Source organism: Poecilia latipinna, unplaced genomic scaffold, assembly GCF_001443285.1.
Source record: "Poecilia latipinna isolate Pla-1442-1.1 unplaced genomic scaffold, P_latipinna-1.0 Scaffold3814, whole genome shotgun sequence".
In the NCBI taxonomy this organism is placed as follows: Eukaryota; Metazoa; Chordata; class Actinopteri; order Cyprinodontiformes; family Poeciliidae; genus Poecilia; species Poecilia latipinna.
Window position 1 is genome coordinate 11,726 of NW_015116430.1, and position 25,549 is coordinate 37,274.

Below are 25,549 nucleotides of genomic sequence, written 5' to 3' on the forward strand. Positions count from 1 at the left end.
GTCTCGCCTTCTTCTTTGGGGAAAGTTTGGAGTTGTATTCCTCCCCCTTGTGGTGACTGAAGAATATAGCAGCTTCACACAAGCAACAAAAAGTTCTTTCTACACGACTAAAAAGTGACTATTTGATTTCTAATCGTTCTCTTTTACAAGCAGGGTTGGGTGATATAATTATTTTTTTATCTCAGTAAAATCAGTTTTTATCTTCTACAAAAACATAACTCGTATGGGTGCATCTAAATAAATAGGAACATTAATAAATTAAAAAGTGAAACTCAATAGGTTCACAAAACACAGTGGTGTATTTTAAAAGGCTTTTTTAATATTAGCTTGAGGATTATGTTATACAGCGAATGAAAACCAAAAATTAAGGTACTATTAAAATTTAAGTGATATACATTCTCAAAACAAACAAACAAAAAAAAAAGCTTTGAGAGAGAGATTAGCCAGCTCATTGAAAAGTATGTTTATGTACTATTTAGTAAATGTACTCGACAGCTGGCCAGGGCTCCTTTTGCATGAATTACATCGTGCCTGTGGTTTTGATGTTAAAACAAGGAAATAAACCAACTCTAATAAAGCATGCAGTGTTTTCCTTTCAACTAAAACAAAAACGCAACATCCTGAAGAAATTGTCCTTTCACTTTATTCATGACGAAGATCCCCCAACAGTAAAGATTACATTACCAGCAGTGGTACAGGAGATAGTGCGTCTGTTATGGATATGAAAACATTAAAACTGCTTTTGCAAGAGCAAGAGAGAGAATGTGGAATAACAAGCAAAAAGCTTAATAGTCTTTGGGAATGTTCGGGTGGCCCATCGTCTCCCCAGAGTTGAATACAATAACTTAATTGACGACATATAAAAGGCAACATAGAATTAGTCAAGGGAAAAAGAAACATCCTGGAATGTTAGAAAATACATAAAAGAAACGAATTGAAATAAAATCGACGTGATGGTTATGATCAAAGGGCATTGTTTTCCCTAATCGGAAGAAAGATTGTATGGAACAATAAAAAGTGACACATGCGTCGGTTTTTTTCTGTCATCTGATTCGTGGAAGGACAACACAGCAAGTGTAGTGACAAAACGTCTGCAGAGGAACTAATTAATTAATATTAGGAATGTATACTTAAGAGACAAAGACATCATTTAGGACACAACATGAAAAGGCAACAAAGTAAACACACAAAATGTCTGCTCAGATAAATTATCTCTCCAGTTCGTCCTGCCGATTGTAACGCTAAAAAGGCGTCTCAGTTCAGCCTCTCGAGCTAAAATCGCACGCAAGCAAAATATAAAATATGCACTCAATTTCTGGCTTGAGCAGCAGAGGGAATGACATCTCGAGTAAAATAAGGTAGTGGTGGGTTTCGATGTCAATTACATCAGAGTGACATGTTCTGCTTCTCACGAGAGCAGATCTATGCAGCACGTTCTGCACTTAACGTGTCCCACTGACGTTACCGTGTTAAATATCAAGCTTACCAGTTCACACTTGCATGCACACAGCATGAAAAACAACTACTGTTTAAACCTTCAAAAATCAGTCAATCAAATTTAGAAGAGTTAAAAAAAAAAAAAAAAAAAGCAGGGGGTGGGGGGTGAGGGGAAACACGTGGTTAAGTAAAACAGTCGCAATTAAAATGAATCAAAACGGCATAAAGCCTTAAAAAACCCAAACCAAACAATAACTGTTAAAATAAAGCACAAAACAAGAACTGCAACATTTTTTTCAGTGTGAATTTTTTTTTCTTTCGTCTTCTAGAAAACTAGCTTATACAACTTCCTTCTCAACACTCCTCAACATGAAAACATACACAATTTATGACGGTAAATGTAAAAGCAACTAAAACTACACTAAAGCGAATAAGCAGAAGTCTCTAAATGAGCACGGCTACACAGACTGCACACTTTTTGCATACTCCTCTATCTATACAGTACATCAACAGTGCAAAAAACATCCAGCCATTAAGATCAGCTTAAATGTTGACCTTCCCCCTTTCGACATTCAGCCTGATTTTAATGCTGCTTCTTTCCTGACACCCCTACATTCATATTTGACTAGACTCGCTGAACACCCACAACATTGAGAGATAAAATGCAAAAAAAAAAAAATCCCCATGGCAAAGTCTGGAAATCATTTGCAGAAAACACCAGCAATGAGTGTGAAAGCCTATGAGTGTCAGATGAACATAGGTGCAGTTCAAGAAATTTGAATGTTACTAAAAAGTCCAGTCATTTCAGTAAATTAATTTGGTTAAACTCATATTTTCTACACATTCATGCAACATGATATTGTCCAAGCATTTATCTTAGTTAAGATAAACTTATTTATTTTGCTCACACAGACGGCGTGTGAGCAAAATGAGCTGATTTTTAAAGATTAAGCTAGCTGCTCACAGGGTAGGAGGAAGAAACTGCCATAGTCAATTTGTAATGACTGTCGTTGATTCGCAAGAAAAATCACCTGACCTAAACTACACAGAGAAGGTGTGGAGTAAGATGAGACACACAAGAGTCAGTGACGCAAAATAGATAAAGGCAAAAGTTGTTCAGCACACAGTCACTGGCATCCTCCACACTGTGAAGAAATCACCAAAAAAACTGTTTTCTCAGAGTGCTGTAACCAAAGTTAGCTGGAGGGACAAAATTTGGCAAAACGGTAACACCAACCTTTAAAAGAATGTAAAAAGCTGTAAGCGATGATCATCAAAATTAACAGAAATTAATAACTTACTTTATTTTTTTTTTTAGCTGGATTGCTGAAATAAACGGACTTTTCAATGTTATTCTAATTTATTAAGGTGCACCTGTACAGGAACATTTTTGCTAACATGATTGCGATGGCAGATGTAGATGGATCAGATTCAGCCCCGTCTGCATATAAATCTACACTTGAACTGCAGATGTCTTGAGCGTTAACCTGACCTGTTTTCTCTGTGCTTATTGCAAGCCACGATTTTCATGAACAGAATCAAAATACTTCCCTCACAATCTCATAGTGTGAAAAGCAGGTTGTGGCCTTATAATTTTAAGCGCATACTGAATGAGCAAATTCTTATTCATTCGTTGTTTGTTTGTTTTTTTTTAAATCAAAACAGCAGAGGCAGACACTGAATCTACTTCAAAAGTCTTTCGAAAGTAATTTGGTTGTGGTTTTGTGTAATAATGCTTGCATGTACTTCTGCTGATTAAATTTCGCTATGCTTTACAAATGTGTACTTTCTGTCAATAAAGCATGAAAGAATTAAAGATACTGAACAAACATGGGAGGAAATTAGAAATATAAGCCAAAAAAAAAAAAAAAAAACACATTATGGGAACATTTAGCCACAGTGAGTCCTTATCAGAACGTGTCACCAGCTGTGCAGCTTCTACTGCATTAATCTTCTCATCCCGCTGCAGCTAGCATGGATCCTAAAAAGCTGTTTTCTTATGCTAGATAAGCACAACATGAAGGAATGTGACTACTTGGCAAAAACTGCTCCTTCTTATTAGACCGACAGTAACTAGGTGCAAATCTTAAATCTTTTTCGTGGCATTTCCATCTTCAGCAGCAGAGTCCTCCCTATGTCCATAACTGGGCCAACCTCCAGAGTTGAGATGTTTCTGTCACAGTCCAACCCTGAAAACTGAAAGATCTTCCATGCGCGGAACCCTCCGGTGTCTGAGTAAACTTTGTGGTTTTCTTGCGAAAACGAAAGCGTTTCTATGTGAAACCATGAAATGTGGGTGGAGATTTGGTGTCAGAGTGCAAATGGAGGGTTGTACGGCTTCACAAGTCAAACACAGAGACCCGACTGCAGAGCTGTGAGGCGGCGTTCAATGCACTCCTTGCCTGCAGAAACAGGGTCAAAGAAAGACAGAGAATATTTAGTGCAGCGTTAACAGAAGCCTCCAGTTCTCTAAACTGAACCAGTTTTTTTTTTTTTTTTTTTCCTCCCCCAACCCCCCAAAGAACAACAAATACTACAAGTGTTGAGCAGCTGAAAGAGATTCTCACATTTGCTAACACTAAGGATGTCATCCTGTTCAGTGAGGAGCAGAGACAGGCCCTCCATTAGCAGGAGAGCTTTGTGGTAACGCAGGATCGACGCTTCCCCCTGGTGGAACATCTCATCCAGCGCAGCAGCCTGAACCTAACATCACAAAGAGGGGGGACATTAATGGTCTGTTCCATTCATTTAAAAATAGTGAAAAACATTTATTTTATTTTTACTTATTTTTTTTACAAATAAATGACTGAGAAGTGTAGTGGGTTTTTGTTTTTGTTACCCTAATTTATACTTGTAGAACTACTTTTGGCTGAAGGTTTTTTTTGTTTTTTCTTTTTTACCAGTTTTGCACATTTAAAAACTGACATTTACCCCTTTTTTATTTACAAAATAACTCAAAATCTCTCCGATCCGATGGAGAGAGTTTGTAAACACAAACTTTCAAGTGCTGCCTCAGACTTTTAATCTATTTTACTCTCAACTCTAATCAGCATCCTCATCGCTGCTGCACCGCTACATTTCTCAGTAGAAACGGTGTGCGGTTGCGCTGTGTTGCCACATACGGTGTTTTACATGATTAGTTTGGGTTTCTGTGAAAGTCGTAAAATGAAGAGCCATGTGAAACGGCTTTTCTCTGCTTTTCCTTTTAGCCTACCATCTGCACTGTGTGGCTAAAGAGCAGACGCTCAGCTGTGATGGAGCCGATTTGGTCCATTAGACGATGCTTCCTGGAGAAGAAGTGTTCCAGATGAGTGCTGAGCGAGCGGCAAGATGCCACGCTGGACTTGTACAGCTCATTCAGCCGCCTCACCACTGCGAATACAGAGATTGGAAGAAAAGAGGTTTCTGCTTTTGTGTGGCTCACAAAGAAAAGGAGATCTGAAAGACTTTTTGTGACATGAATAGCCTCCTACCTTGTTTGACAGTAGCGGAGGGGTAGAGTTTGCCCTGTTTAACTCGCTCCATGGCCGTGTGTAAGGCAGTAGACAATAGCTCGGCGGTTTTAAGGTAGAGCACCAACTGTTCTGCGTGACTGAGGACAGAAGCACAAAAACACGTCACTTGAGACTTAATTAAAACTTAAGTGTTGTAAAACTGTCAGGGAGAAAAAAAAAAAAAAAAAAATCACTACTTTCTGGGCCTGAATCCTGAACTACAAGTGTGTGCATCCACACACGTTAGACACAACAGTTTCACTTTTAGCTCACTCGACTAAGTATTTAAATGAATTCTAGGCACCTATGGGTCAATTTCCTTTTCAGGTAATATAAAAAAAAATTGGATTGCTTAAAATTTCAATCATGATGATTTTTCTGACTTTTTCCTCTTTTTTACGATACACAATATCCCCAAAACTGTACAAGTATGAAATGGCAAAGAAGCAAAATATCAAGCAACTGCTTCTCAGTGAAGTAATAAAATAAACTCACTGCCAGATTTTAATAACTGCATGTCTGACACCCATTTCAGACAAAAACATGACACATTATGTTTTTAAATGTTAAATCTTATCATTTACAAAGACTGTTACACAGTTTTAAAGTGAAAAACACAATCATATCAAAGCTTCCTGCTAGTCATCCACAGTACTTAATCGTTTCTAGATTAGTAATTACAGAAAATGTAGAGTTGTTTTTTTTTGTTTTCCAGAACGTCACTGTTCTTTTATTACTATAAACACATCAGAGTCATAAGCAAAAACAAACTAAGTAGTGTTTTAACACACGTTGCTTATGTCTGGGGATTTTGGGTGGTTTTATTTGTCTAAATGGAGCAAAACTGAATCATCAACAAACAGTGACATTGACCTTACCTCCACTCTCGGCTCAGTGAGCTTATCTGATCTGCCACCAGACTCTGCTGCTGAAGGACAGCGGGGTGAGAGCCGTCTCCCTGTGCCCCCGCTGTGACTGCCCCGCGAGAGCCAGCCACCTCCATCAGACAGAGGACAAACTCCAAAGTGAAACGCAGGCGCTGCACCGTGTCTGTGTGCTCTTGCTGAACTCCCGGCGAAAGCAGAAAAAGAGGGAAGGGGCGGTAATTTAGAGACAATTTATATCATGCGTCAACAGAAGGTGATGTTACAGGATCTGCTTTGCTGGAAAGAAAACATCGATTCCTCATTTTTGTAGGTAAATGAATCCTAAAATAAGCTCCAGTTCTAAAAAATGTCAACAATCTCACTAGTTTGTGGGGAAACTAGTTCTTCACCTCCATCAGCGTCTCCTCAGGCAGCTCGGGGGCCTCAAAGGTCACAGCGCCACCCATGTTAGCGGTGATAGGATCAGTGAAACTGTAGCGAGGGCTGGGCGGGGCCTCAAAGCCCTCGGGAAAGGTGCCTGTCGGGGGGTAGCGACCGGTCAACGAGCCTGCAGGACTGCCTGAACTGAAGGAGCCTGCATGAGTCAGAAAAAAAAGGAAGACATTTTCCTTCAATTCATCTACTGTGAAATTAATAAAAAAAAATAAATTAAAAAAAAAAAAAATATATATATATATATATATATATATATATATATATATATATATATATATATATATTAAGCAATTACAATGTATAAGCCTTCTGAGGAAATTGCTGTTGATTACTAAACCATATATCAGTTTTAAATAGGATTTTTTTTTACATTATATGTATCCAGATATGTGAAATTAGATCTTAGCCTTGAGAACAAAGAATGTTTCACCTCTAGGTTTTTTTTGTTTTGTTTAATATTGAACTTATTCAGACATTTTTATTGTGTTACCTGAACATTTCCTGTGTCTGGAGGTCTGAGGTGGGGTGCTGCCACTTGGCGGAGAGCCAACAGTGAAAACCACCTGTGCGGGGCTGCAAGAACCAGGTGCAAAGCCGCCACCAGGAGGAGCTAATGAGCAGAAAAACATTGGCTTTGTTTACTTCACGTTAGAGAAAAAACAAATATACAAGAATCGGTTAGGAAGAAAAAAAACAAAAAACAATGGCAGTGTTGATAAAACAGTTCCCTCACGGTTTTACTGGCATTCTTCTGAAAATTATAAAAAAGTTCAAACTCAAGGCTTCAAAATAGAGAAAGAAATCTGCTGATGTCTGGAACCATTTAATTCTAAGCTTTTAAAATGCTGAAGATGCAGCCTGAATTCATCCTGAACTGTCATAGCAGAAAGAAGAAGAAGAAGAAGAAAAAAATAAAATAAAATCAACATTTTAATCCATCCTCTGTAAGATACACACAGACCTGTTATGTCTATGGCTTTTTCTGAGGCCAGGTTCTCCGCGCTGCCTCGTTCTCCTGCATGTCCTGCTCCAAACGCAGCCATCAGCAGCATGTCAGACAGACGGCCGGCACTCTGTGACCTGAAGCAAGCAGACAAGAAACAGCTTTGCTTTCATAAATCTGTCCGCTTCCCATCAATTCTCTTCATGTTCGTCCATATCCATCTACTCTGAAAAGGTTAAACACTACTCTGACCTTTTTCCATTCCAGAAAAAAAAAAAAAAGACAAATCACTTCAACTGCAGTTTTACAAATGATAATTAATTTCAAACTAGAACTAACAAGTTAGAAGCAGTTAATAGATAATGATGGACGTCCTGTTCATGACTAGTTTTATACCTAAAGAGAAGATTCCTGTGTCTAAACAACTCGTTTGTGATTGAAAAGATAAACAGTGAATGAATGAGCCTGACCTTCCAAAGCTCCTGCCGTCGTCGTTCGCTCTGTGGACGCAGCAGGCTGGGTGGGTGGACGGTGCTGGCGCTTGTTGCCCCAGGTCTCTGAGCTCTCCCGGGGCGGTCCTGCTACCGGGCGAACCAACAACCAAGCCCTTCTGAGTCAGGAACGTCACGAGGTTTGGAGAACTTGGCGGCTTTGGGAATTCAAAAGGAGGGATAGCCTGAGAAGGCGGACAAGTAAGGAAGCATTAAATTTATTTTTGTCCTGTGCGTGTGGGGTAAATTCACGGAGACGGTCGTCTCACCCTGGACGGGGATCCCAGGATGGTCGGTAGAGGGTTGCGCTGCATCAGCTCGCTGAGTCTGGGGGAAGAGTGGAGCGGCCGGAGGGTCATCAGCCCGGTTGGAGGGACAGCGACGGGGTCTGAATGCTGCTTCTTGATTTTCTGTCTGCTGCCGCCAGTCGCGCAGTCCAACAGACAGGGGGCACTGTGGAGCCGTGTGCCAAGCCCGGGTGCCTGTGGCTGCTGCTGAGACGTCTGCCTCGACTCAACGTGCTGCGGGCCTGGAGAGCGAAAAGCAACTTTGACCCTCTAGTATGGTGCAATGCTTGGAATTGTTTTTATTTATGTAGATTTAAAATAATATTAAAGCAAAAAAGCAGAAAAAAAAAATAGGGGAAGTTCAATCTATATCAATTCAAATAATTCCTTATCTGCATGTCAGAATACAACAAAAGGTTAAAAGGAAACACCAAGAGCAAACTTTTTTTTTAAATCATTCATAAAAACCCTAAATGTATCTAAAAGAGAAATGCTTGAAATCTACTCATTACATGAAACGGTTTTTATAACATGCAGCTTCCTTTAGTACCTTGAGGAGAAATCTGGAATGTTCTGGTCCCTCCCAGTGAAAGCCTGCGGGAGGAGGGGACCGCTCCCTGCCACGGGGCCGAAGGTCCTGCTCTAGCGTGGCCCACCAGGCTTCCACTGCTGCCGCAACGCACCGCTGTTGACAACCTGACAAAAAAAAAAAAAGAAGTACATTACTCAAGTTTAGCTGAGAAACTCTAAAAAAAAAAATACTTCAGCATTAGTTTCAGAATTTCATATGTGCAATTGTTTGGTTGTGGGATTGCGTGCTGGTTAGGATACAGACCGTGGTGAGCCGTCCTGCTTGGTAGACTGAAGGTTCAGCTCCATGCGATGGTAGTTCTGGACCTGCGTGGGGACTGGGATAGGCAATGAGTGAACATGGTTTCCACAGCTACCACAATAATTACTGCCAGGGAACTCGGTGGGCCTGGAAACAGCAGAGAGAAGGGCAGAGCATGAGGAGGGGATGTTCAGAGCACAAACAGCAGACAGTTATGTTTTTATGACAGCTTTTTTTGGGAAAGCCCAGCATCATCTCGAAGATGTGGCATTCTGTTCATATACGGTCAGAGCTTTCAGAGGTTACTAATGGGATTAAAACCAAAACTCTTGAAATCCCTATTAAAGGTCATCGCCAGGCTAAAGCCAAGCAACTAGGCAGGGAATATTATCTTTCAGCTGAAGGCTCCTAGAGGCGCAAAATGGAAGATATCGCCTCAGGTTGTGGAAAATGTTTTTCTCTGTTTGAGAAGGATTGAATTACAGGCCTGTTGTAAACACACCAAACAGCTGTGAAGATTTCTGAAGACGAGATTGGGCTGAAACCGTCCAGTCTTCACACCCGAAGGCTTACGGTAAACTTTAATGAAACAATTTTAACATCGTTCGTTTAAATGCTGAATGAAGGTAAATCACAATGTTGAACAGTTTGAGGATTTCAATGTGGAATGCAAGGATAAGCTTATGTTTTAGGACTGGCATCTGCTTCACCTTCAGAAAAAGAAAAACAATATTTGAGTTAATTTGAAAATTAGAGGTTTCAGTTTTTAAAAGGAGGATAAAGTCAGGATGTGGGTGGGGAAAAAAAAGAGAAAAAGTCGTGGGTTTTTCAAACTGTAGAGAGAAAAAAATAAAGCGATGAAACGGTTATGCTTCAAGTCTTATGCACAGGCTTCTTTTGGTAGTTTTAATATCTGCAGTTTATTTGAAAAGTCAGCTTCAGTAACAGAAAGTGAGATCGGATGCCAAAACTTCTGATGACAGGGATTTTTTTTAATCACTAGATTTATTTTCTGTTCAATCACAAAAAAGGATTCTTCAAACTCTGAAAAGAAAGAGTGGAAATTGACCCAGAAGCTGATCTTTAAAAACCAGTTTCTGTATGTTTATGGGCTCAAGACATGAAGTAGGAAATGATTTTTTTAAAAATGCTGCTCACATTGGATAACGTCACACACAGTGCCTTGTAAAAGTATTTATTTCCGTTGAACTTTTTTTACGACACCTTACAACTACTGATTCCAATGCATCTTATTGGATTTTATGAAACAGACCAACACAAAGTAATGCAGAACTGTAAATTGGAAGGAAAATGACAGGTGGTTTTTGAATAGCTTTGACCAATAAAAACATGAACAAATACCCTGGAAGCCTCTTTTTGGTTAAACTGCTTTAGCACGCCTTTTAGGGTATGTCTCAACCAGCGTTGCAAAACGTTCTTTGCAAAACAGCTCAAACTCGGTCAGCATTTGTGAAGAGCAATTTTCAAGTCTCGCCAAAATTTCTAAATATGACTGATGTCTGGACTTTGACTGGGTCATTCAAACACATTTTCACTTTAAAATTCCAATATCATTTTGTGCTTAACTTTCATTTTACAGCTAGATCTCAACATTTTAACTCAGTACATGTACCTGACAGGACTTGGAGAGCCACTGTAAGAAGGAGAGTGTGGTGGTGTTTTTGCTTGGTTACACAGACCAGCTGAAGCCAAAAGAGAGCTAAAAAAGATTTTAAAAAAAGAAGATAGAAGAGAACATCAGAACATAAAGAACTGTACTTCCTTTGATTTTTTTTTTTAAATAACTGCAAATGTTCTGGGATGAAAAGACATTTATTTTCCAGGATAAATAAAGTCAGTGCCTCTCACCCACTGTTCATCAAACTGTCCTGCAGCACTTTACTCTCACAAGTCAGTTCACCTGCTGGAAAGTCAATCATATGAAAATAACACACCAATTAAAAAAAAAAGCTTTGCCAATAATTACAACAATATATTTAATAACTTTTACAGTTTCATCTGATGTTATTTACACATATCCTCACTTGTAAAATGAGCAGGCACCATGACAAAATCATCTGTATCGCAAGAGGAGGAGTTCTTGCTGCTGCCGCCTGCTCCAGACGAGTCCTTCAGGAGAAAACCTGCAGCCTCCTGCGTTGGAGAGGCCAGAACTTTGGCACGCAGATGCTGAGTCTCAGCTAAAGACTGCTGCAGAAGGAAGCGGACACAAAAGAACCAGAAGAAGAGTGTGAGCATAAAGTGTAAAATGCATACCATTTGGGAATGGTTGAACAGGCACAGACTATGTACAGACTCATAAATTGCATGCAAACAGAAGCAGAGGAATAAGAGAAAAAAGTGAGTACGAACCGGTGGTGAGGCAAGGTGAGACGTGGAGGAGCTGCTACAAGAGCTGGCTGATGCCGAACTGGGCAAACAGGTCATGGTCACTGTAGGGACGGCTGTGATACAACGCAAAACAATTGTTAAAATGAGTCGTATAAATAAAAGGAAAAAAACAAAAAAACAACTTTGGTCGTGAGCAGTAATCATAATCACTTTTTAATCCAACCTTTGGTTTAAAAGAAATGAAAATATGCCAGATCACACCCAACCAAGCTTTAAATAGAGTAATATTTACTTTTACTTACACTTTTTAATGGATGAGCTTGCATCCAAGAAAGGATGGGTAAAAAACTCATCTGAAGAAAGAGAAGAAAATAAAGAATAAGTACTGAGCAATGGTGAAAAAGCTGAGCAGAATTCAAAGTAATAAATAGAAATAGTTTAGAGAGGGTTTGCACTCGTTTCATCAGGTTTCATGTATATGGAAGAGTTTTATCTGAGTCTTTTTATGACAGTGTGACATCTGTCAGAAAGAGCATTTTGAAAGGGTTAAAACTGCTGACTGTCACCAACCAAAGTCCATACGATCCTTGTGGTTGCGTTGCAGCAGACCGAGCAGCAGGTTCCTCAGATGGCTAGAAGTCTCTCTGGGGATGCTGCAAAAATATAAAACATTAAAATCTAAAGAGGGATTTTTCTAATAGCCTTGTTTGCTCTCAATGTTCTACCTTAAATAATCATGTTCATTAACAAAGAAATCTCAAAAACTATGAACATGGCTGTCAGTGTCAGCTTTTATGAGACACAGTAAGCAGCTGGTATGTCTGACCTACTTGTTTTGCAACATTTTAGTTCGCAATCCAAGTCTAAATTCAAGCAAAAGTAAGGCAGCCAATGAAAAACAATTATTAGGAACAAACCAGGGGACTTCACATTCATTACTCCTGTTTACCACAAAACACTGTTGTGCTAACATTTCGTTGTTCAGTTTAAAAGATGCAACTCTTACTTGGGACTCAGATTCTTGTTTTTCTCATAGAACAGCCGGAGGTCCTGGGGACTGCTGGCCTAAAGGCGATGATGCAAAATATGCAAATATCAATGGCATGTCGACACAGCTACTGTACAGCACAAGGGAAGTTTATTATTGAGCACTTCTGTCTGTTACGACTCATCCTTCCTTTGTGTTTCTAACGCAGCACACTCAGGTACGAAAAGAACAGACATGTTTCACGTTTACTTGCTGCTGGGCCAGCAAGCAAACGTGCTGGCCCACATGCACTTTTATGCAAAATATGCTAATTTATTCAGAATATGAATTCATAACATGTAATAAAACTGTAAATAAGTCTCAGTTATAAAGTTTTCTTATTCCCTGTACATGATCAGTAAACAGTATTACTTTTGATTCAGTACATGCAGTGCTAGACATAAATAAAGGTCACACACCAATATTTCATGGAACGCTTTAGGCTTTGACTACATTCGCTGTAGCACAGTTTTGATATGCTTCAGCAATGTCACAAGATCTATTTCTGTCTAGTGTTGCATTAATTTTTTATCAAGATCTTGCATTGGTGATGGGAGAGTCCAACCACTGTGCAAAACTGTCCTCCAGAACATCCCAAAGACATTCAATGGGGTTAAAGTCTGAACTCCATGTGTGAAAAACGATGCATCATGCTCCCTGAACTCCTCTTTCGTAAGTTGAGACAGATTAATCCTGGCATTGCCATCTTGGAATATGGCCGTGCCATCAGGGAAGGAAAAATCCACTGATGGAATAACCTGGTCGTGCAGTGTTTCCAGCTGACCTCATTCTTTGAGTACATAGAACCTAGGAGACTCCAGTGATGATAGATGCATCACTTCATCTGCCTCTCTTCTCACCCTGATGCGCTCATCACTCTGTCAGAGGGTAAATCTGGACTCATAAGACCACATGACCTTGCTCCAGAGTCCACCGCACACTGAAGTCTTTTTTTCCTCCAGATAGCCTCCCTGATTGCATTTCCTTCACATTGTGCATGTGGAAATCCCCTTGCTTTCACTATTAAACATTATCCTGAGTTCTGTTGTTGCCAGATATCACGGTCATTTAGGATTTTTTTTATGACCACATTTCTTCGTCAAAGACGATGGTTGCCCTCCATCCTTCCAGTTTTTAACGATGCATTGGACAGTTCTCAACCCAATGTTAGTAGATAGTAGCAATATTCTTATACGTTTTCTCTGCTTGATGCCAATAACTTGACCCTTCCTGAACAGGCTAAGATCGATCTTATGGGTGTTTAAGAAATGAGAAGATACTCATTCTGCCAGCTGGGGAAAATACTTGTTACCGCATGACAGAAGACATTTGTCCATGCAGTAATGGACCTTTAGTAACTTGTGACCTTTAGTCCTGTCTTGTTTTAAGTATTTAATAACAGAAATGCTGCTGGGATAATGTTTTGTTTGTGTGTTTCCAATTTTGTTGATGTGTTTTCAGATGCACAGAAAAAAAAAAATCAGCACAAATAATAACAGTCGATTATCTTATCTAGTAAATAATCTCTTAGGGACTGGAAGGACTGGATAGTCAAGTTTGTATTTCCTTCTTGGTAAGCTTAGAAGAATGATGCCTAAAGGTTTCCTCCACAGGGAGGAGGAGCTGTGATACTCCACAACACAGACTGTGCTGCTGTTCTACTTTAAAAGATAACATTTAAGCACTTTGAGAAGCTTTTAAGATTTCAATCAATGTAGTACGAAATGTAGATCCTTCACTGAACAATCATATTGATCTGAATAATACAGAATACAAAACAGTTTGTATCATCATATCATTTGACAGACATTAAACCTGAAGGGTTTTTTTTGTCTGTCATGGCATTCTTCACCAACATATAAAGTGTGTTTTTACCTGAAAAGGAGCTTTACCAGTCAGACACTGAAATACGATGGTTCCTATACTCCACAAGTCAGCCTTGGCATCATAGTTCTGGGACATAATGACTTCAGGAGCCTGTTGGGGGAAATAAAACGTGAGACTTAACAATATGTAGTTCTGCTCGCATGATTACTTGTAGGCGAGTGCAGTAAATACAAATGAGTCAAAGGAAGACTCATTGTTGACATTACCATGTACATGGGAGAGCCACAGAGTGTAGCTGCCATCATGTTGTTCTGAAGGTATCTGGCAAAGCCAAAGTCCGCTACAAAGAGACAGGAAAAAGATGAGGAGGGACAAGTGAACATCCGATGCACACAAGAGAAGAACTTTCTAGAAAAGCTGCACATTGCTTCAAATTATGTTTAGACCCCCAATGGAACTTCAAATTGAAACAGAATTTATTGAGAGAGTGTAGAATAAACTTATTCTAGGAGGTTTTCCAACTTTAAAGACTTGGAGCTTATGTCCAAAGACAGCCAGTCAAAAGTATCAGATAACAAATTATGTACATAACTAGAGAGATGCGAGTACCGTTATGCAGAACTTTATAAAAATGTCAGCATAAGTAATGTTGCATTTCTTTCTAATTATTAGATCGTTTTTTTAAGATGATATATGGTAATAAATACCAGAAATAGAGCACTGAAAACACACCAGAGTTATTTTATCACCGACAAAATGAACACACAGGTGACCTTCAGCGACCCAAAAAGCATGAAAGTGGTTCAGGTTATCACCAGAAATGTTCAATTCTAAATTTCCCAGTTGCACTGACTTTCATCAGATACAGAATGAGCCACAACACTGCTAATCACAGGTGCGGGGATAAGACTCAAAATTAAAGCTGGGGAGGGGGGGGGGGGGAATTTTCTGCCAACAATTTTTTATTCTAATCTTACAGGAACACACAACGGATTTGCCAGGGTTGTAAAAGGAAAGAGCGGATCATGGAAGTTTCAAACTGTGTCTGTTTCAGGTGAGATACTGTGAAACATGCCAAGTAGTCATTTACATGATTAGAAGTGTAAACGGTGATTGGGAGAAGACTTTTATAAATATACGAAATGTACTACGGATAATACCAACACACTGTTTGGCACTTATGTTTCACAAGACCAAAATGTTTAGAAAGACAACGTCTTTCCCCACAGAAAGTTGTGAAAAACTCTTCCTTTACAATGAGGAAGAGTGTGTAATCCATATGAAGAACAGAAAAATTAAACAAGAGTATGAACACAATAAATAAATACATAAATTTTAAACTGAATTGGACCTCAATATAAAAATAATAAATCTAGAAAGTTGTTATCAAGCTTGTTAACCTGTATCATTTTATTCCCTGTTATACGGCACTCCATAAAATGTATTTGGTTCAACTCCAACTTGTTTTCATTCTCGCATGTAACCCAGTTTGTTGTGAAAACAAATACCTAGGTTACATAAAAACACCGATAAAAGGATTTCATAAGAAATTGGGAGTGCTGCCAATTAACACTGAGCAAACAGAAGAAAGCTGTAATCATTTTTGAAGTACACATCTAGTGGGCATGAAGGAAATAGCCTTGATAATAATGCATGACGTACTCTGACACAGATAGGAGATCAAGGAAGAGAAAAGTCATAACATTTCCAGTAAACACATTCAGACAGAAATTTCTGACACTTTTCCATCAGTTAAAAACTGTTTTAATAGTGAAGAGGCTTTCACTGTAGGAATAGATCTGGTCACAGACCTCTTTCCCTCTTTCTTGGTTGTTTATCAGGTTTTAATGTGATTCACTTTTAGGATATGCTCTAAACAGCCGAAATGAAAACAGAGAGCCAACAATGAGGAAACTCATTATAAGAAACCTACCGATCTTGATGCAGGTGTTGTTAGAGTGAGACTTTCGGCCCGGTGGGTAGGAGAGCAGAATGTTCTGGGGTTTGAGGTCCCGATGGATTATTCCTTTGGTCTGCAGGACTTTCATGGCCCCTGCAATTTGTTGCAGGAAAACCCGAATAGTGTCCTCGCTCAGTGTGCCTTTGGCTGCAGAGGCCAGACGGAAAACAAAAAGTGTTTGCTGACGTAAATAATTGCTTTACGTTTTCCCATTAGAAGCTACCAATCTGTAATGTCAGGCAGTTTTATTGTAATGCATTAAGTCAAACAGGTCCCTGCTTCTAAGAACTAAAGAGTGATGAAAATCTTAAAGCTAAAAAAGAGAGAGAGAGAGAGAGAGGGTACTATTTTTGCTGAATCCTTAAAAAAATATTCTCCCTGTAAAACTCAGGCTGTCACTGAAGCAGAGCAGAACTTTAGTGTTTTAAAGACTGTTACATTTAAAAGAAAAAACATCCTCCTATAATGTAAAATCTGCTTTCTTTAGCTAAGACCATTAAGAGAGCTTCTCCCAGCTCATGTGACGAGCAGCGACTTAAGTATGCATTAGGTTGCATTAACTTTCAGCCGGGTAACAAACTCCTCCTTCAATCAACAATATTTTAAATGTATCATGTTTCGCCTGTTTTCTTGCATATATTCTTGTTTTTCATGAGATTTTTTTCTAGATTTTTATATGAAATAGCTATAATATCAGGGGGAAAAATCACAAGATGATCAAATTGATATTTTCCCATATTCTATATTTATCCTGACCTGGAAAATACCTCGATCTAATTCCATATACTTTTCCTGACAACAGAGAAACCATGTTCCAAGTAGCAGGTTAAAAAATCCTGGATTTGAATACAAATACAAATTGGTATTTTACTGATGTGACCTATTCACTTTTCATGAAAGATGCAGTCATTTCCACTAAGAAAACGCTAATTTCCATTGAAATACATTGGCTGCTAATCGAACAGTAGATCCGTTTTTATACTTACAGTGTAAGTAGTCAGCAAGATCGCCGCCATTGCAATACTGAGATCAAAAAGAAAAGGAATTGTTGAGAACCATCTTAAAACTACGACTTCCTCCAGATTTCAGAGAGAGGCTAATGGAGTGGAGACCACAGAAGGGATTCTGCATAAATGTGATCACATATTCACACCTAGAATTAAAGTAAATTTAATGAGGTGTGGCAAGTGAGGCTCTAATTACACTTTTCTTCACTAAGATAGAAACATAGGAATTAAGTACTAAAAGTAATCTGCAACGAGAATATAAAAAGCATCCATAATTAATTTTTAACTGGACTAGAACATGTGGAGCACCAGAAAAGATACAAATTTCTAAATTGAGTGGTGGTGGACTTAGCATGAAAAACATTCAAGTTTGAGCTTCATTTGAGAAGGCTTTGCAAACTGGCCCAGCAGTTGCAAAAGCAACAGATCATTTCTGGACTGGAAACCATTTAACCCCCCCAACTCCAGGCCTGAGGGGTCAGCTAGTTATAGCTCCTCCCCTGAGATTATGGAGACAACGCAGTTCTAAGCAAACAAAGCAACGTGTCGTAGCAAAGCTTACCTCCATTACCAGGTACACTGAGCTGGCAGTTTCCTAAAGAGGGAACAGAGAAGAGCCGTACACAAACACATTTCAGTCAAACAGTAACGAGAAAACAGCCTGCAAGAGAACAAACTGAGCTAAAAACTACAGAGGATAAGACACAGCTTATGACAACCATGAAATCTTTGCTAGAAGCTGAATCGTCTCTTTGCACAATTTAATAAAACAAAAAAAATATGCAAAAAAAACTGAGAAAATAAGAATTTAACCCTAGTCTAGTCCTAGTTAATATTTTAATGATATTAGATAAGCTACCAATTTAGATCTACATTTGAAAATTAACTTTGGCCCAAAGAAAAGGGGAAAATGATCAACACTCGATTGTTTTAGCCAACAGGATAAAAACACTTGAAATGGTGACTTCAATGTCAACAAGTTAAATTAACTAGTTTATATATATAAAAAACAAAGAAATATATGATGATATGGTTGTTCAGAGAGATTGAAAGCTCCCAAAATGTTTTTATTTTTTTAGTTTGTCACAATCTTTTCGAAACAGTTTGGAGGAAAACATGAACAAAAAAAAAACCCCAACAACATAATTCAGCTAACTTCAAAACACCCTCTTATCACATAGCAACAGATGACAGTCATCTCTCACTCTGACCCCGATTCAGTATCTGTTTGAATGCAGCGGTCAAAGGCCAGACTGTTTTCTGTAGCTCAGCTGAGTCAGGGCTTCTAACGCCGGCTGCTTGTGGCTTCACTGAGAAAAAGGACAGCAAACAGGTTCTGGCAGAGAGCCGGCAGAGAGCCAGAGGTCACAGGCTTTCTCAAAGAATTGAGGCAGAACATCTCTGGCGGATAAAATGTTTGCTCTTGTTGCTAACGGTTTCACAACAAAGGGAGCTCGCATTCAGCATAATGTCAAACCATGTTGTCACTTTGCAGAGTTTTCAATAAAATCACACAACAGGACCAAAGTGCGATCAAACAACTAATACAACTGACATTTATCAGTTTAACTACATCCACTCCATTTAGTGTGGAGAATATTTTACTCCTTTGCATTTCTGATTATTACAGTTTAACACCGAAAGTCAAACAAGCTTAAAATTAGCCAGTTGATTTAGTTGGGCTATCTGCTGAGGAAACTAGTCTTCTGTTAGTTTCTTAAAAAGATTCGGTGCTGGTAGTTTGTCCACTGTAATTTTCAAACATATGAAAAGAGTAATTGTGGCACTCCTTTAGGCCTAACCCATACGCCCCAGTCCGCTTTCCCACCCGCCCAACCGTGAAGCCTGTGTGAAGTTACTTCTACCATCTTTACCGGCCCACTTGGATTTGCTAGGCACTTTATCAATTAGGAACCACAAGAACACAAAACAACATTAATATTCAGATAAGAAATGATTTTGCTTTGTGCTTCCTGTCCTTCGGGTAAACAGTGTTCAAATCTGCTCGATATCGCCCCGTAAGGCACTGTAGGTAAAACTGTAAATCTAAGTAGAGCACTGTAAGTCAACCGACCTAGAAATAGTTTAAAAAGGGACTGTGAGATCTAACCAGCTTGAGGTCACAGATGTGGAGATGCATGTCAAAGCCTTAAACTTCCAGCCAATAGTTGTCAATGTTTTTATGCAACAGTAAAAAAAAAAAAAATCCCATTTTTTCCTAGTAAGTAAAGGAAATGTGAAGTATTTCAAAGAAATGACATTTAAAATTATTTAAGATTTTAAGCTGGCTTCCATCTTTCTTTGCAGGACAGTCTGAAAAGCAGATTCAATGCGAAAGCCTGGATTTTGCTGGAGAGCAGTGCTTCGTTTGGTGTCACTTTCTTTGTGACCTTCCGAGATGTGGATCAATGGACAGATTAATCCCCAGCTAAGAACATCAACACAAACCTGTAATCTTAGAGGCCTGGCTTGGACTGTCCTATGAAGAAACAGCTCCTGTCACTCTCTGCCACCCGCTGTCAGTGAGGAGTGCAGCTCAGTTGTGCTTGGCACAAATGTGACAACTTTTTTAAAGAGATTTTTTTTGTTTTATTTTACCAGGCTACTGATGATGACCTAACAAAGCAGTTGCATACTTCACAACAACAACAACACCAAGCTACAGTTTCATCAACAGTACTGTAGCTCAGTTCATTTGAACCAGTCATGCAAAAGCCAGCAGGTCCTGATGCGCTATCTATAGAAAAATAGAGTTTAGAGAACAAAAGGTATTCTCAGAGGTGGAAACAACAACTGCCAACAAGGCAATTAAACATCCAAAATCAGAAATCACATGCACATCACGGTACACTTTTGAATTATTTGCAAATTAAGGATTTAAAAAATGCAACTCTTAAACATCTGAACTCATTTAAGAGATTAAAGATTAAAAAAACAAACAAAAAAAAACACAGCAATGCTTCATCGCAAAGTAAAAAGAGTCCTCCATCAAACAGTGAACTGTTGTCTCATTAACATAGCTTAGGCTAGTATGATATAAAGTAGCATTGTGTTTTTCATCCAGCTCATAGGGTGTTAATTATGGACTAAAAACAAAAGGAACACCTGCTGAGATCAGATAACATTTTGTGAGGAGACATGAGGGACGTGATATAACAGCGATCCAGGAGGTGTTGCAGCAGGCCGCTTCAGATTGGTAACTAAGCTACAGGCAACAGCATTAATGTCACTAAGGACTCAGGATTGTCCCCTAACAACGCAGCAACCGCGCTGACAGTAAGTTAACAGATCAATATGTATAGCTACCCGATTGTCTGGATGTAAATACTGCAGAGAATCCCAAAACACATTATTTAGGGGTAAAATTTGCACTACAGATCCCAGAGAGCTTCTTAACAATGAAGACTGGCAGAATCGGGTTTTGTGACTGCGTGCAAAATGTAAACACAGGAAGTGATGACTGTGCTCAAAGGGACACAAAGTCAGGGTGTAAACTGACACTAAGATCTGTTTTCTACTGAAGAATGAGGGTCAGACAGAAGATAGCCAATACTTTTTGCAGCAAAGAAATGAAGAAAATCCTCTTTTACAGAGTAAAAATGCAAATAAACATGCAGTAAAAGAGAGAAGGGGGGAAGGCAAACATTAAACATATATGCAAGAATGTATCTTCATTTTCCAATTGCAGAACAAGGGAAATGCAACAAGAAAGAATGTGATGGTATTTCTAACTAAATAGAAATACCAAACTGTATTTGGCATTGTAGCCCTAATTAATTACATACATACATACCTGAAAGTCCAGTAATGCAACAATGTTCTCATGTTTCAGTTCCTGTAGAAATGTCAGAAAATAAATATTGGCTTTAGGTTGAAGCCTTGACTATTCACAGACACACAGTGCCATAAAGCATGACATTTTGGTCATATTGCAATAACCAACTTTAAAGTATTTTACTGGGATTTTCTGTAACAGGTCAAACACAGAAATTGGGAATAACAGTAAAATAGAAATAAATTGATGAATACTTTGCCAAATTTAGTAGATATGACTATCAGCTTTGCACATGCCAGACATTTTTACCCGCATTTGTTCCTTCCAAAATAGCTTAGCCTCGTGAGATTAGACAGACAGTGTCCGTGATCAAGTCTTGCCACAAAGTCCTTGAATTTCAGTCTGGACATTGACTGGACCATTCTAATACACAGACTATGCTTTAATCTACACCTTCCACTGTAGCCCCGGCAATACATTTATACTCATTCTCCTAGAAGGTTATCCTTCAGGTTTGCTCTGTTTTTAGATCTATTCATCTTCTCCCTTCAACTCTGAGCAGTCCCCCAAGAAAATAATCTCCACAGAATGATGCTACCACCACCATGTCGCAAAATATGGCAATATGCTGATCATTTATTGCAAAAAAAAAAAAAAAAAAAAAAAAAAACAAAACAAAAAAAACACGTCCATTTATACAATTGTGGATTGTTGAACAATTTGGTATTACTATGTTTCCACATGTATTTTCTTGCAGCAATCCCAATAACTCTGGCTCACCTTCAATATTTTGATCTCTTTCCCCAGCAGCGTCTGAGATTTGGCCAAGTTCTTCTTGTTTATGCATTTCACTGCCACCTCCCAGTCGAGTTTCTAGAAGGAAATATATTTCACAGAAGATCACTTTCTGGGTGGAGGGAACAACTGCAGTTCTCAAGAAATTTTGCAGATTTTTCTGCATTTTCATTCGATATATCCTGCAAAATAAATTTGCCAACATTATGCATTCAACTTAAGTTACATAGAAATGAAATATTTAAAACTAAAACAGGTATGTGTTTAGACATGTCCAGCGTTTGCACACAGGAACATGAAATTTAGCATGCATTACTTCGCTTAGTTACGTTATGTTAGTTCATTTAGCCGCCTTCAAGTTTAGATGACTGAAATAAAATGGTTAAGTAAATGAAGCCATAATAATTAATATGCATTTGTGTACAGTACGTGTTTCAACATGTCCATCACTGGCCTTTGTAAAGAGCTTTTATAGGAAACAATACGAGTCTACTGGCCTATATTTAAATTTGCAAAGTCGACGTGCAACATCTGCACATGTCTATGGCGACAAAAACAAGAAAAGGCCACAAAGCAATCATGTATGCCTTCTTTAAACATTTTTGCAAGACTTGCGAAGATTATTTAAGCGTTTTATGCGATAGCTTGGTGGTTTTCAGGGAATATCCTGTCTTTTAGACCAGGCCTCTTAAGGCCGTACAATAATAACAAACGTCCCAAATGACCGGAAAATGAGAATAATCCCTCAAGAATGCATCACAGGCATTTGGAAATCCTATAATGATCATTCATAATTGTTACATTGTAAGTGTAAAAGGAAAATCACCTCTCGATGTCTGCCTTTGAAAACGACAGCAAAGGCGCCATGTCCTATCAGGTCCTTCCGACTGAACTCAAATTTCCCCACCGTCTCCATGTCGAAAGTCCGAATTTCTCCAACTAAGACCTGGACCAATAGCCAGGGGGCCTCAGGTCACTCTTCACGTTGGATAGTCTTTTCTCCTCAGTCAAGTGGAGGCTGCTGCAGGAACGTTCACCCCCTCTTTCGCTTGCCATGGATTGGCTTCCCAACAGCAAATTGTCCTCTTCTCTCATGTTCGCACGGTTCCCTGTTGGAGTTTAACTCCTAGCAGAGCTGTACGTTTATTTCCATCACTGGCAAAGCGACTAACACGAAGTTAGCTAACTTGACAAACTGGAAGCCGACGACTGTAGCAGTTTTACAGCTGTCTTTGACGTGCCACCTTAAGAAGCAGCTTGCTGCGTTTTGTTTATATACAGGAGGTCCAGACTTCTGTCGCCCGAGACTTCCACCCGGCGAAAAGACGACAAACTGAGCTTAAAACAGGTTGACAACATTTACAGTCCAGTGGGTGCGATAAAAAAATCCTCTCAATACATTTCAAAATAGCAGCTGACTTCGCTGAAAGTCACAGCATCGACGCTCACAACAAAGCAGAATCTGTTTTCGATGGCAAATGCGCATGCGCATCTAATTACAGCTGTAGGTTTGACGTCACTCGTTTTTCTTCGGGAGCCATAAAACGAGATCGAAGTGTAAAATCAACTTAGGAAAGTTGTTATTACAACACAGATGTTTCAGATAAAATAGCTTAAGTCAAAACACGCTAAATGTCTTGAATTTATAAGAAAGTAAACAACACAAAAATAAGGAAACATTACATGATACAATGCCATCAAAACGTTGGTTTCTTTTCTGCAACCAATAAGCTCTTAAACTCGCACATTACGCACATTTCTGTCCTTTATTTCTGTTCATTTTGATGATTTTGACTTTCAGCTAATAAAAATATTAAAATTAAACCAAGATATCAGGATGAAAACTATAATCCTACACAACTTTGGTCCATTATTAGGTGAAATTTCCTCATGAATGAAGGTTCCACATTCACCATTTTGAATATTGAAATGTATGGGAATGTCCAACTACCACCCACTTAAGAAGAAGCCAGGTTTGATTTTTCTGAAATTAATGTGTTTTGTTGTGAAATGTTCATATCAACACCGGGACAGACTACCTGATCAAGATGCTTGTTGAAGTTGGTAAAAGAGTGTATTTACATAAAGTGAAACAACAGGTTTAAAAGCTACTCAGTGAGGGGGAGGCCATCATTCTAAAAGCAACATAAGCATCCAGATTACAAGTTTGAAAAGTACACAGGTACAGAGGCCTTCATTTGTGAGACAGGCCCATGGTCTGAGCAAACTAAATTGGGGTGTTGGCTCATAATGACCATCATTAGATTTAAAAGAAAAAGGCAGTAGCAAGTCTGGGACTGTCATCCCGGCTGTGAAGTATGGCGGCAGCCTTATGTTGTGAGGGAGTTTTGTGCAGGAGCAACTGGTGCACTTAACAAAATAGATGGAAAGCACTTCGCCTGCAAATATTGAAATAACATCTCAAGACTTAAAACAGAGCTTCTGTCTAAGCAAATCTGCGAAGTTGAGTCGTTGGCAAACAATAATAACCATTGGTAGAAAACTTATGCGAGAAAACATGCAAAGTGAAGAGAAACTAGTAATTATACACTCAACCAATAGTTGATGTCACTGGTACTTGGGTGTTGAAAGATTTGGAAAAAAAATGCATAGAAGGAAGAAAACCTAACCAAGCATACGCTGTGTGAAAACCATAACATATAGCAACTCATAAAACTCACAATTCATGACTCAAACTACATACCATACCGAATTAGTCTACCGTATGACATAATTTTTTACTTATTTAACTAATTTCTATCACTGCATGTGTTTTGGACTTGTAAGTATCGCAACCTTACAGAACCTCTGGTATGTTTTTATATTACTATATTTACTGCACCTTTAGACGCTAAGAAGACATACTGCTGACAGGAAAAAGTTGGTCTTACCCTCGCTGCACCAAATGTATGCACAAGAACAAATTATATGAATGCATTCAGTATCAATATGCAGGCGTCAGCTGATGAATATTTACAAAAATGTTCCATATAACTACCAGAAGAGGGCAGTGATGTAATGTAAACCAGTTCAGTTCAACATTTTTACTGTTGAGTGCCTTAGTCTGGGAAAATCCCAGAAATGGTGAGCATTTAAATTCCATTAAAGACTTCCTTGCTATTTTTTCCTGTTTGTTTGCTTATTAGTTTTCCCATATACATCATAGTAATGTAAATATTAACGATACAAAACAATAGGCGACATAAAGAAAGAAAATGTAAGAATAAATTATGAAAAAAATATTGAATTTACATCTACTATTATTATGTAAAACGCCTGCAGTCACATTGATTAATCTCAGTTAAAAACAGCTGCAAGCTGACAAGCTGCAGTCTGGCAAATACAGTGACAGATTTACAAAATAGTAAACAAATGATAATTCTGCTTTGAGTCCTGTGCTTGATTTAACACGCCAGACAGTTTTTGCCTGAGCAGGACAGTTGGTGTTTCTGCAGAAGGATACACACCACACCACCTTACAGGTGTCTAACTCTGCAGGAGTTCGCTTTGGTGTTGACTATTTTTGTCGCTCTGTGGCTCCAACAGGATGATTGATTGGTTCTTCCTGGCCTACTTCAACTTTCTGTTTGTGTCAGTCAGCGGAAGAGCCTTCAGGTGTTCGCTCTGGGTAGAAATGGAAATTCCTAGCCAGACGGGTCCCAAAGTGCGTGCACGCTGCATACAGATTCCGAAGGTAGGTCTTGTTGATCTTGTGTGTGAATGAAATATTTACACTCACTCACGGCAATCATGCCTGTAAAGAAAAAATAAATAAATCACAGCCCCCTACAGACACTATCACCTTTGATAGCAAAGTCAAACATTTTCGCTCAATAAAGTTTCAGGGAATAAAAATGTCACATGGACCTCGTCTTTTTCGGTGTCCAACATAACTGTAGACATTTTGAGGATAGTTTTATCAGACCATGAAACATAATTTCACAAGGTCTTAGGTTTTTACTAGGTCTTGATTTTTTTCTGTGAAAAAAAGAAAAAGAAA

The 25,549-nt window shown here is 38.8% G+C and overlaps 1 protein-coding gene across 3 annotated transcripts; it reads right to left on the reverse strand.

Annotated features, from left to right (window-relative positions):
- Nucleotides 1-621: 621 nt before the first annotated feature.
- On the reverse strand, nt 622-23,037 carry ulk1b (unc-51 like autophagy activating kinase 1). Of its 3 annotated transcripts, none has more exons than XM_015024802.1 (27): nt 22,376-23,036; nt 21,535-21,627; nt 20,773-20,814; nt 17,542-17,574; nt 16,959-16,995; nt 15,946-16,119; nt 14,279-14,352; nt 14,061-14,162; nt 12,165-12,223; nt 11,729-11,811; nt 11,461-11,511; nt 11,180-11,271; nt 10,852-11,017; nt 10,676-10,730; nt 10,440-10,526; nt 8,810-8,953; nt 8,525-8,670; nt 7,957-8,216; nt 7,667-7,845; nt 7,215-7,333; nt 6,744-6,863; nt 6,208-6,392; nt 5,810-5,994; nt 4,911-5,029; nt 4,652-4,809; nt 4,005-4,140; nt 622-3,839 (listed from the first exon to the last, which is right to left on the reverse strand). In XM_015024802.1, the coding sequence occupies exons 1-27, from the start codon at nt 22,463-22,465 to the stop codon at nt 3,784-3,786; spliced, it is 3,045 nt and encodes a 1,014-aa protein (XP_014880288.1). In that variant the 5' UTR covers nt 22,466-23,036; the 3' UTR covers nt 622-3,783. The 3 variants fall into 3 exon arrangements, with proteins under 3 accessions (XP_014880288.1, XP_014880287.1, XP_014880286.1); XM_015024801.1 differs by having other exon boundaries at nt 7,667-7,872; XM_015024800.1 differs by lacking the exon at nt 622-3,839 and having other exon boundaries at nt 3,858-4,140; nt 7,667-7,872; nt 22,376-23,037.
- Between the last annotated feature and the right edge of the window lie 2,512 nt (nt 23,038-25,549).

Bases quoted from the DNA above. Each gene is read 5' to 3' on its own strand.
- ulk1b (XM_015024800.1), bottom strand. From the start codon at position 22,465: ATGGAGACGGTGGGGAAATTTGAGTTCAGTCGGAAGGACCTGATAGGA. The intron at 7,873-7,956 runs GTGAGACGACCG...CCGCCTTCTCAG, and splicing joins TCCTGGGATCCCCGTCCAGG to GCTATCCCTCCTTTTGAATT. The intron at 5,995-6,207 runs GTGAAGAACTAG...CCGGGAGTTCAG, and splicing joins CTGAGGAGACGCTGATGGAG to CAAGAGCACACAGACACGGT.